The sequence below is a fragment of the Neovison vison genome, chromosome X, assembly GCF_020171115.1.
Source record: "Neovison vison isolate M4711 chromosome X, ASM_NN_V1, whole genome shotgun sequence".
NCBI classification, from domain to species: domain Eukaryota; kingdom Metazoa; phylum Chordata; class Mammalia; order Carnivora; family Mustelidae; genus Neogale; species Neogale vison.
Window position 1 is genome coordinate 105,895,144 of NC_058105.1, and position 13,089 is coordinate 105,908,232.

Here is a 13,089-nt window from a genome sequence, read left to right on the forward strand (position 1 = left end):
ATCAATAGCTTTTACTATTAAAGTAATTTTCTAAAATGAAGGAGAACATTTTTCATGGAAAGAAAATACCAAAATTTGATAGGGCATCAAGTTTTTTATACTTTCTTAAATCCATTAAATTTTAAAGTAAAATAAACAGATCAAAAGTTCACAATTTCTTGAATTTTAACAAATGTATGTATCCATCTAACAAATACCCTAGCCAGTCAAGATATAGAATTATTCCTGTCACTCCTGAAAGTTCTTTCATGCCTCCTTCAAGTCAATCACATACTCCATAGACAACCAATTTCTGGATTTCTATCATCTTACTTTAGTCTCTTCTTGTATCTCAGATACAGGCATGTAGTATGTACTCCTTTGCGTTCAGCCTTTTTCATGTTTCATGGTACTAATACGAACCAACCATGTTGTTGCATGCATCAGTTTGCATTTTAAAATTTGCCTCACGGTATTTCACTGTTATTCATTCCACAGATGACAGACATTTGGGTTGTTTCCAGCTTGGGGTATTAGGAATAAAGCTGCTATAAACATTCATGTATGCCTTTCTATAGCCATATGCTTTCTGCTTTCATTTCTCTTGGATAAATTCCTAAGAGCAGAATCTGCAGATATATGGCTGATTTTGTAAGAAACTGCCACAGTTTTTCCAAGTGGGTACATCATAAACATCATTAAATTTTAAATAATACACTTAACATCTATTTAATCACAACTACTACATATGCACATTATTCCCAAGAAGGATGACTTTAGCATTAGATGGTAAGAGATATGAATGCTTACACTCCAATCAGCAAAGCAGTGTTTCACCAAGGATGGACGGAGAACTAAATGCTTTCAAAGTCAGTGCGGGATTTCCGATATTTAATACTCCTTTACTTTATTATCCCTTCCTTTCCTGTCAATGAATTCCCAAGTCATCAATCACTATTATTGCTGGGCCACCAAGGTATTACTTCTTTCCTTGACTAAAACCTCTCTCTCAAGTCTTCCCAGGAGGGGTTTGGTCAAGTTTGCTTTACAAGGCCAGAAGGTTTATAAGGCGAGATGGATTAATAGACGTGAGGTATCTTTACGTATTAAAGCAGGAAACCTACCCTTCTCTTGGAAACTCTTGTTTTATTTCCACTTGATGATGACTTAGTAGTTCGGCTGTTTTTGAATTGAAAACCTGAAAAACATATTACAATGTTAGGGTAAAAATGCACGTAGAGAGCAAAGGTGTTCAGAGCTTTTCAGCAAGAAGTTCTCAGTCACCAACAGAAAAAGTCTGATCAGTATTTTTTTTAAGATTTTGTTTATTTATTTGATAGACAAAGATCACAAGTAGGCAGAGAGACAGGAGGAAGTAGGCTTCCTGCCTAGCAGAGAGCCTGATGCGGGGCTCAATCCCAGGACCTCAGGATCATGACCTGAGCCAAAGGCAGAAGCTTTAACCCACTGAGCCACCCAGGTGCCCCAGTCTCATCAGTTTTAAGGCCACACAGGATGTTCTACCTTCTCTTCAGATAGAGTCATGATAAAGAGAAACCTATTGGACATGAAGCCAAAGGGACAATTCCTTACTCTTAAAACAAAATTCATTCCAGATGTAGGAAACTGAATACATCAACCAATTAATGAGGATGGATCTCAAGAGAGAATAGGAAAACCAAGAATAAGAGAGAGGCGGTAAAACGCTGATGATGACGTTGTAAGGTTCTATCCTGTTTCCATCTTGGATACAGAGACACAGAGTCATAGATGCCCACGCAGAGAAGGGCACTGCACAGATTCCTTCAAAGGGAAGCACAGCAATGCATCTAGCTCTCATAAAGGTAAAAACATAGCCCTACCAACAGGGCAAAAGTGTTTCCTGTCCTATCTGGCAAAGTGCTCCGTGTGACATACCTGTCATGAGTTTTTGACCTTTGGTAAAAACATTTAAATTTTTTTAAAGATTTTATTTATTTGACAGAGATCACAAGTAGGCAGAGCAGCAGGCAGAGAGAGAGGGGGAAGCAGGCTCCCCACTGAGCAGAGAGCCTGATGTGGAACTCGATCCCAGGACCCTGAGATCACAAACTGAGCCGAAGACAGAGGCTTAACCCACTGAGCCACCCTGGAGCCCCTTGGTACAAAACATTTAAACCAATGGATGAAAGCTACCAAAGAAGAGCTGTACAATCCTCCACAATTTTACTACTGCTAAAACAATACTCAGGGAAAAAAGAAAACTTAGGGTGCCTACGTGGCTCATTTGGTTAAGCTTCTCTGCCTTTGGCTCAGGTCATGATCCCGGGGTCCTGGGATCGAGCCCCAAGTCAGACTCTCTGCTTAGCAGGGAGCCTGCTTCTCCCTCTGCCTCAGCCTACCCCTCCATGAATAAATAAAATCTTAAAAAGAAAAAAACTTCACCACCTTTTCTCTTATACACTCTTTTTCACGTGCATGAACCTATACTTGAGTACCAGAGTCCTTAGGCTTTCAGAGTTGGGATTCCTATTTTAATTAAACTCAACTTCTGAAATCACTGTAATTACAGTGGAGAAGTTATATCCAATTAGTTAAGAAAGCGTTTCCATGCCTAGGTTTCCTGTGGGAGAAAACTACCTGCTCAGTGCAGTCTATGAAAGGGAAAGGAAGAGGAGAAAACACACCGTAAGCAGCTCCTGCCCTCCCTCCCCAGAACACTATCTTCCCTTTTGGGAGGACGTGATAAATACAACGAAAGGAAGAAGGTAAATTCTCAAGTCCTTGGAAGAGATAAAATATCCTACAAGTCAAAGGTTAAACTGACATGTCATAAATAAAAGGCACTTGACAGAATCCCAAATAATATCCGTCTAATTTACAACTTAGCATTAGGGTGTATCTCTAGATGTTCACTCCATGTGTTCTGTTTTATTTGGAATTATCTCTAGGGCCTAGAGTAGTACCTGGCATAGGGCTTACAATAAACATTTGTTGAATGCCTGAAAAAATATGGTCTACCCAGTACTTATTGGAAGAAAATTACCAAATCAAATAAGAAATGGTTATGTGGTAGAAAATCTCTAATAGGGAACCACAGTTGTATTATTTTTATCCATATTACTATGATTCCCAGGATCTACTCACAAATCCCCAAAGGACTCTGGGTTAGGAGACAAGGTGACCCTTCTGGTTGGCTGGATTCACAAAGACCCTAACAGCAGACCTGTGGGGCTCTGAATGGAGTAGGATCCCTGTTCCATCATCTAGTAGTTTTTACTAGGCTAACTTCAGGACCCTCACACTAATGGATTTGTAGGCCTTTGGAATAGGCAGAGAAAAAGGAAGGATTTTGGTAAATTTCATCCGGCTTATTAGACCACGATGCTGGTAATCACAAACCATCTGGATATAACAGGATGGAGCCTGGACCGCCTTACTCTTTCAGAGTTCTGAAACTGTGCAGAATATAGAGACACCATCTGTAGAGGTTTAGGAGCTGACCCTGTGCAACATTTCCAAATTTGTGGGACACTTTCTAGGTTTCCTATTTTTAGAATCAACTTGCTTACTACAGCATTGTCTAAGAGAAATACAATGCAAACACTTATGTAATTTTAAGTTTTTTTTTTCATTAAAAAAAACAGTAAAAAGAGGCAGGTAAAATTAACTAATGTTTTATTTAGGTCACTATAGCTAAAAAATTATCATTCTGACAAGTGATCAACAGCAAAAACTATTAATGAGACCTGCTAACTTTTTTAGAAGCCAAGTCTTTGAAATCTAGTATATATTTTATGCTATGGTCCGTCTCAATTTGGACTCACCACATTGGAAGTGGGCAATAGCCACATGTGGCTAGTGGCTATTGTACAGGATGGTGACATTCTGCAGTACTATTTTTCTCATACATCTAGGTTCACATGAAGACATTTAATGACTGTCCATTTGTCTGCAGATAGACAAATGTACGAAGAAGGCTAATGATGTTTCAAAATACTTTCTGCCTGGAGGGTTATGAACTCTATATGAGAACACAACGCCCAGTAGCAAATGCTAGTCTGATGTTTTCCAGCACATTCCAAAAGCTACTGTCAACCAAAGATGGCAGTGCCTATATTGCTTGTTTTATAAAAGTTCTAGCATAGTCATTTGTTTAAAACTCATTAGGTGGCAAAGGAGAAAAACCTCAAAATTGCAGATATTCCTCACTTTTTTCTCCCTTTTCAGATTTGAAATTCACCGAATTTAAAAGTCAGTTAAAACTTCAGATGCAGGGGCTCCTGGGTGGCTCAGTGGGTTAAGCCTCTGCCTTCAGCTCAGGTCATATCTCAGCATCCTGGGATCAAGCTCCACATCCAGCTCTCTGCCTACTTGTGCTCTGTCTCTGCCAAATAAATAAATAAAATCTTTTAAAAACTTCAGATGCAGAGCAGCACAGAGTCGTAGGCTTTCTTTAAGAAAATTAATTAAAAGGAACATTTGAAGGCACAAGGAATCTGTACTTCCTGGAAGACATCGCTGAGATCCTGTGAGCCCGTATTTTCAAAATATGCCGCTTACATCTCCAGGGCCCTTCAAGGCTCAAAAGGGACAGGGAGCTCCAGCTGAGCCTCTGGGCCACACCATACCTCGGATTTCACATTTTATCAACATTAGCTTCCAGATTTAGGCCCTCTCAGAAAAAAAGCTTAACAGGGCGCCTGGGTGGCTCAGTGGGTTAAGGCCTCTGCCTTCAGCTTGGGTCATGATCCCAGGGTCCTGAAATTGAGCCCCATATCAGGCTCTCTGCTCAGCAGGGAACCTGCTTCCCCCCCCCCACCTGCTTCCCCCCCCCCCACCCAACGCCTCCGCCTGCCTCTCTGCCTACTTGTGATCTCTGTCAAATAAATAAATAAAAACCTTAAAAAAAAAGAAAAAGAGGGGTGCCTGGGTGGCTCAGTGGGTTAAAGCCTCTGCCTTCAGCTCAGGTCATGATCCCAGGGTCCTGGGATCGAGCCCCGCATCAGGCTCTCTGCTCAGTGGGGAGCCTGCTTTCCCATCTCTCTCTGCCTGCCTCTCTGCCTACTTGTGATCTGTCTGTCAAATAAATAAATAAAATCTTTAAAAAAAAGAAAAAGAAAAAAGCTTAACAATGCAGTTCTAAGGCAAAAAACAAATGTATGACACAAACTGAACCCCATGGCCCTAACATGTACTTACAAAGTAAGCTCCAGAAGATTGGATAATAATCACCAACAGGACTAAACTCTGAGTTTTCTAATAAATGCCAGTTCAGTGCTTTTCCAGTACAAAATCATGCTAATACGAATTACGATCCTTTTGTCCTCCATTAAGTGTCAGCAAACAACAAGTTTTAGGACATTAAAGGAGAAAGGACACCTCACTCAGACCCACAGAGGTCAGAGAGAGGGGCAATTAAAAGGGACTTCAAGGCTAAGACTTAAGGTGGACTGGAAGGGAGTACGCGTAGGCCTAGGAAGGGATAGGAGGCTAGACCTAGGGGGGGAAAGCCCCTACCATGTGTCCGTGGGGCAGGAGAGAGGTGAGACAGTGGAGGGCTCCTGTCAGAGGGGGAGCAGCAGTGAGGATTGAAAGAAACTGAAGGGCATTGCTGAGAGAGATTTAATTTACGATACAAACAATTAGATGTGTCAAGGGTTTGCAGGGGGAGGAGTAAAGGAAATGGGGAAACTCATGGATGATGGGACAGGTTAGCCTTGGCAATGTTTACAAGACACAGGATAGGGTAGGAAGGGTCATTGTGAAACACAAAGGGGTTAACGAGATTGCAGAGTTCCATTTTGGATCATGTGTTGTCTGGGGTGTTATTTGGGCATAGACAGAGATATGCCCAGTGCGCAGTTGCTTCTATTTTAGGTGGTAAACTTGAAGAATTACAAACCTGGTTACAAACCTGGAACTAATAGATAGGTAAGTCCTGGAGCTCTAACACACACCACAGTGATTAGAGCCAACAGTGTTGCATTAAAAACTTCAAAGGTGCCAGGAGACTAGATCTTAACTGTCCCCGCCACAAAAAAAGAAATGATAATTCTGTGGCATGACAGAGGTACTAATGCTACCATGGTCATTGTATTACGATACATAAATGGATCAAACAACACCTGTACACATTACACTGATACTAGGTTACATGTCGGTTATATATTAATTTAGAAAGAGAGAGAGAGAAAGAGGTGGATCTGTTCTCAGAATTTGGGGTTGGTCAGAGAGGCGGATGAGAACTTCATGCTTGGTGTAACACGGAGGCAAAGAGCACTGGCCCGGGAAGTACACACAGCTGGGGGTACAGGGTCAATCACCAATTCTGCCCACGTCAGTGGTTTGACTTTAACTTTTTCTGAACCGGGGACGCCTGGGTGGCTCAGTTGGTTAAGCGGCTGCCTTCGGCTCAGGTCATGATCCCAGCGTCCTGGGATCGAGTCCCACATCGGGCTCCTTGCTCGGCAGGGAGCCTGCTTCTCCCTCTGCCTCTGCCTGCCATTCTGTCTGCCTGTGCTCGCTCTCTCTGACAAATAAATAAAAATCTTAAAAAAAAAAATCTTTAACTTTTTCTGAACCTTGACTTTTCCATCCATCAAAGGATCAAATGGAAGAATTTATGGAAATTATCTCACACAGGGCAGGCACATCCGCATCCAAATGACGAGACCTCCGCTGGTGCTGCCATGACTATTTTCATTACTATTACTGCAGCTACTACTGCCAACCAGCCGGCAGTCCAACTGACTGGTGGAGGTGAGGACTCAAAGCTACCGTATGCATCTCTAAGCCCAGATCACTTACCAGTTCCAGATTCTGTTTTATGGGGAGGGCAATTACAAACTGAAGAGAGGTTTAAAAAAAATAAAGGAATACTGACCATTAAAGTCCTTGAATGATACTAAGGGATGCCTGGGTGGCTCAGTCAGTTAAGCACTGGAGTCTTCAGCTCAAGTCATGATCTCAGGGTCCTGGGATGGAGCTCCCTGCTTCTCTTGGGAGTCTGCTTGAGATTTTTTCCACCCCCTTCTCCCTCCCCCTTGCTCCTCCCCTATTCCTGTGTGCACACACATGCATGCGTCTGTGTGTATGCTCTCTCTCTCAAGACATAAAAATCTCAAAAATTAAAAAAAAATTTGAAGAAAGAAGTGAATGTTGAAATTTAGCAGTGCAGGCACATAGCATACACACCCAAAACGTCACCACTACTGCTGCGGCTACTACTAATGCTTATTATTATTATTAGGGCTACTGATAACTATTGCCTTCAAGTGGTAGAATTAGAAGTTACCAGGTCTAGTCAACACTAAGCATAAATCATGACTCAATTCTAGCTTTGCAGGAGAGAGAGAGAGCTTAAAAAGTGAAGACACAAGGACAATTATTTTTATAAAAAACTATCTAAGAAGGACTTTCTGAAACAATGCAGGCATTCCTCATCTTAGGAGGACAGCGGTAAAGAGACAACATGCTGTCCTTACGAAGAAACTGTCCCTTGGGGTCCTAAGATGAATTCACTTATTCTTGCTCACTCATCCTATGACCAACAAAGCCATCATAAACATGCACATTCATTTCCCTCCTCACGTGATTTCCCCACTAGCCTACACTTTTACACCACACTCAGCTTCACTATGTGATAAAACATTTTCAGGAATGTAGGGGCGCCTGGGTGGCTCAGTGGGTTGGGCCACAGCCTTCGGCTCGGGTCATGGTCTCAGGGTCCTGGGATCGAGTCCCGCATCGGGCTCTCTGCTCAGCAGGGAGCCTGCTTCCCGCTCTCTCTCTCTCTCTGCCTGCCTCTCTGCCTGCTTGTGATCTCTCTCTGTCAAATAAATAAATAAAATCTTTAAAAAAAAAAACATTTTTCAGGAATGTAAACTCCCCCTCTAGAACTCTGTGATACTAAATAAATTTGAAAGACCTGAAATAAAAATCCTGGCTACAAATCTATTACATTGCCAACTTGACCACAAAAGGCATCCTGGCATCTTCCAACAAGCCACAGAAGTAAGGAAAAGACGGCAAATGACATTATATTTTTCTTTAAAACGAAACCATATTAAATATCATATACTATATCTAACATAGCGATAGCTGCCAAATTAGACTTTTTCCAAGACTCCGCAAATTTTATCCTTCCTAGTCTTCCAATCCTAGAAATCTAGTCAACACATCTGAAGGGCTCAGATGTCATCATGTAAGGAGCACCCACTACATACATGTGAAGTGCTGTGTTAGGCTTTGGGGAGGAAAAAAACAGATACTATCCTGCCCTTTAAGGAGCTCAAAATTGAAAGCTCTTAACATGCAATGCTTATGGGAGATAAGAGAACAAGAGGGTGGCAGCTCTGTGATGAGACCCTGTTCTTGCCATTTGTGTAAGGTGATAGGCAAGAAAATAAGCCAACCTGGTGGAAAAAAGAAAACACAAAAGAAACACAACTTATCACAACAGTGGCCTCATCCTACCTAGGAGCAGATTAGTTTTTACCAAATTTCATGAGTTCCCAGCCCCCTATGGGTGCTTAATAAGTATGTCTAATGAAAGAAGGAACGTGGAAATAGGTCCCTAAGCCTTAGGAGATCTCAAAGTCTGATGTAATAACCGGGGCCAAGGCAATGGTTCATGCCAAAACAAGCACAAACTATAGATCTAGCCATGTTTCGGACATGCGGGCTACTGGAACAAAATGGTTGTGCAACCCTTATCCAGGGTGACTACACCTGAGCCCTGCCCAGGACCCACTGAATCTGAGTCACCAGATGATCAAAACTAGAAAGACTTATTCAAAGGCAACTTTGTTTTTTGTTTTGTCTTGTTCTTACATACTGCAAAACAAATGTGTACATATATTTTTCTTGGTGAAGACTCATCTGTGATTGTACTCTGAATGGACACCTGAAAGCTGGGTAAGTGGGCTTCCCCAGCCTCTCACCTCCCCTTCACAGCGCTCCAGGCAGCCGGGAAGCAAAAGGTAGGAATTAGGAGGACAGGCTTCTGAGTGCGACAGAGCTGGCCTTGAATCCTACCTAGTTCCACCGGTTACTCTGTGACCTTGGGCACAGGAAAGGAGCCTAATAAAACTACCTACACCATGGTTGTTAGGAGGATTAAATGAGATAATGCTGGAAAAATCCTCAATTGCTGCATCTAACACCATTTCAAGTCACAACACATTCCAAGTCTTTGCTTTTTGTAACATCCAACTTAATCAGGGGGAAAAACAAAGTTACCAAATTAAAGAAGGAAGTTGACTGTTTCAGCTGAAACTTTATAGTCTTCTGAAGAAATGGCCCCTCCTTAAAACCTGTTACACTGATTCTCTTTCCAAGAAGTTCCTATTCTGTAATCTGAGTAATTATGTGCCAACCTCAGTTCACTTTCCTATCAGAGAAGTATGAAATTCTTCCTTTAGCACAAAGCCTATGCATAGGGTCGCAGGTGGGGGGACTCTGACAACTAGAAGTGTGCATGTTCTTCTAAAAAGGCAGGTCTACTATTAAAATAGAAGAAATTAAATAAACATACCCAAGTCAAGAAATTTTAAGATTTTTTGACAAGGTAAAAAAAAGAAGACAACAAAACTGGAATCAAATTTCAGTTTACCTATTAAAGAGAAATAAACATCTCTTCAATAAATATGTAGCAAGTGCTCCCTGTAGACAAAACACACGTTCACTTGCGGCGTTGACCAAGATGTTTTAAGGAACACAGAGACCAACAAGACTTCAAAAGAGGTCCCTGCTCCGAAGCAGAGCAGGTATATGATTTTAATACAGAGCAGGTGATAAGAGCTAGGAAGAGAGGTTTAAGAAAAGTAGTATAGGAAGGGGTAGAAACTCCAAAGTTTTGAGGAAGACCTGCTAGGAGATGGCAGTTAAGTCACCATTTGGAAGCAGACTGGAATTTCAGGCAGCAGATATGAGGAACAGGGGAGGAGGCAATTTGCTCGGATGAAAGAGCATGAATAAAGAAATCTTGTGTCCATCATTGGAGAAAGCTAACATTCCTATTACAGAAAAAGGAAGAAGAAAGCTTGCAGAGGTTATGGGTCTTATAAAAGTGGAATTAGGTATGCAAATCTGATGAATAATGGTCAGGAAGTTGTTCAAACACCTTTAACTTTGTAAGGTTCCTTATGACAGTTCACATCCACTGTATTCTTTCCTGAGAAGGTAAGCAACGAGTTCTGAGTCATAATTACAACACGGAACAAAACTACTGGAACAACTCCTGGGAATCACCTTAGGATGGAAGCACTTATTCAGCAAATCTATTATCTGTATTTTGCAGGGAGTGGTTTAGCAACCACTTTACTTACAACCAAAGAAGAAAACACTTTGCTAAACCGTTTCTAAGTTCTGTTCGACTTCACACATGACATCTAAATATTTTCTATACCTGTGAGGAATGCCTTCATATTTGTTTCTCAAGAAGCAGAAAACTTAACTGATCAACTTTTATGCATCATTCTATAAGCGGGATGGGAATCTGAATTTGCACCTTAGCATACTCAATGAGATCATGCCATACAGAGCCCCGTAAAGAGAACCCAGCTTCCGGGGGCTTAGGTTGTTCATATCACACACTGAACAAATTATTGTGATAACTTGCAGTTGATGAATTCTTTCCCCACCAATGCAGAAAAATGCCTCTTGGGCAGCAGAATCTGAGGAATGACCTACAATAGATAAGACTGCTGAGCTACATCGAAGTCAACAGTGAAGAGTCAAAAGGAAGACAAGCACAGTAAGGTTGGCTGCTAAAAAGGAAACCTACAAAGTTATGAAATTCTTTACCCATATTCACAGAGGGCAAAAGCTGTATAAACTTGAGAATAATCACCATGTTGAGTCTGGCCCCGACTGGGCTTTATGAACTAGTTGCCAACATTTAAGAGAAAGATTTCACTGAGAATTCTAGACTATCAGCTTTTCTTAAAAAATCTGAAGCTCTGGCAACATTGCCTGGTGTTCCTGGTTGGCAGCTGTAGGCTATCCCCTTTGGCCTGAGTCTGCTCTCTTCTACCTGGCTGGCCCCTGCAGGCATTGTGTGGGTAATTCTTAAATATAATTTCAAAAATTAACCCACCGTTAACAAACATGTCCTTTTTTTTAAAGATTTTATTTAACAGAGAGAGACACAGGAAGAGAAGGAATACAAGCAATGGGAGAGGGAGAATCAGGCTTCCTGACGAGCAGGGAGCCTGATGCGGGGCTTAATCCCAGGACTCTGGGATCATGACCTGAGCCAAAGGCAGACGCCTAACCAACTGAGCCACCCAGGCACCCCAACACACATGTCTTAATGATCTTTCTAAAATTGGGGAGATGGTAATGATAATTGTGTATTTTATATATTAATCAAATCCAGTTAGACAGATTATTTTACTTATGATTCAGGATTACTTTACATTTATATGAAAATAAGATAAAGTGAAAATAAGATATGAAAATAAGACAAAGTGAAACCTGCCCTGGGTGATCAAAAGATAAGCAATATAAGAGACAGTAGAACTACGTCTTGGTAACTCAAACCAGGGTAAGTCATTAAGGGAGACTCAAACTAAAATCATACTGAAGGCTTTTCACTTTAGACAAGAGAGACAAGTATCAAAATGAAGGCACAAATGCAGGTTTTAGTCAAGTGGTCAGCTCAACAAACTTGGAAGAAACATATAAACTTCATATATACTGTATACATATATACACAGTATACACACATACTAAATAACGCATAAAAATGATTTGAAGTAAAGACAGAGCTAAATAATCACTCAATATTTACATCAACCTCTTAAATGAGTCAAATGTCCATTGAAAGCTTGAGTTCTTAACCACCACTTATTTCAATTACTTTTATCTTACTAAACTCAGTCCTACATCACTTTAAGAACAAGTTTCCTAAAAAAAAAAAAAAAACAAGTTTCCTAATTGCACAAAACATATTAATAAGCAGAGTCCCTTAACTAGCACTCCGTTGTGATAAAACTGCTGTCATACATGGTAAATAAAAAGGAAAACAGAACTCTCCCGTCATTTTACGCTGTGAAGCACGGAGTAAACCATCTGTAACTGGCAAAGTATCAGAAATTGAAATTTTCCAGTCTCCAAAATTAAGTAAAGATGCCGGTAAAAGCAGAGTAGTGTGACTTTTTCCTAAGGTGTTCTGCGCCCCCCACCCCCCCCCCACGTCGTCATTCCACCTTCTGCAATTTCTGTGGGAGAGGATGACAACGCATCCCCACGCCAACACTATATTCGTTCTACTGCTCCAAAGGACGCCGTGTTAGTCTACCAAAACCGTGACACAGCTTTCGCCCCATCCAAGGACGTCCTGCGCCCCGCAGGCCAAATGCTCCTGGGAAAGCCCGCACTAGCGGTCAATGTGGCCACCTGTCCCTGGCTGCAGGCGGGCCGCTCTGCACGGATGCTCGGCGAGTCGTAGCTCCCTTTGGGGGTGGAGTCCCCTATTAGTAGGTGACCCGGCTCCACCACCAAGGCCAGGGCTGCTCAACTCGACCGCGGGGGTTGCGAGAGGCCGAGGTCCCCCAGGCCCACGCAGGGTAGCTCCAGCGTGGCAGGTCCCGGTCTGGGGGCCTTGGCCTCCACCCTGTGCCTAGCAACCGGGCCCGGGGTCGGGGAAGGCGCGGGATGGGGACTAGAATACCAGCCCCGAGGTCCCTGGGCTCCCGCCTCGGCTCAGCGCCTCCTCAAATGTCACCCTAGGCTCACCAAAAAGCGCGTTGAGCTGGTGCCCTGGTCCACTGCCCCCACCAGTGGCCCCAAAACTGCTTTCTTCGCGGCTGCCATGAAACCAGCTTCGGGTCAGCGGGCTATCGCGGCCCGTTTCCCCGGTGACGGCGGCGGGCGGGGGAGGGGCAGACGGCGAGCCGGGAAGGCGAAGCGGCGTGCACGGCAGAACGCTCGGACAGTGCTCCGGGCAGCCCCTTTACCCGCGCGGAACCCTATCACCCCGCCCCTCCGACCCAGACCCCGCCCCCAAACGCGTTTTCCACGACTCCGGGGGCGTGGCGCGGCGGGGGGAGCGCGGCCTGCCGGGCGAGCCAATTAGCGAACGCGGAAAGAGGCGGAACGCTCCGACAATCAGAGGGCGGTGAG

The 13,089-nt window shown here is 43.0% G+C and overlaps 1 protein-coding gene across 5 annotated transcripts in view; it reads right to left on the bottom strand.

Annotated features, from left to right (window-relative positions):
* GK (glycerol kinase) overlaps positions 1-12,888 on the bottom strand; it is an 80,080-nt gene extending 67,192 nt beyond the window's left edge. For 2 of the 5 annotated variants that reach the window (XM_044235649.1, XM_044235648.1), the window contains exons 1-2: positions 12,703-12,886; positions 1,104-1,177 (exon numbers count right to left, since the gene is read on the bottom strand). In XM_044235649.1, the coding sequence (XP_044091584.1) occupies positions 1,104-1,177; positions 12,703-12,780 (152 nt within the window). In that variant the 5' untranslated portion in view covers positions 12,781-12,886. Of the gene's footprint in view, positions 1-1,103; positions 1,178-12,702 lie in introns of all 5 variants that reach the window. The other 3 variants (XM_044235647.1, XM_044235650.1, XM_044235651.1) reach the window with 3 other exon arrangements.
* Between the last annotated feature and the right edge of the window lie 201 nt (positions 12,889-13,089).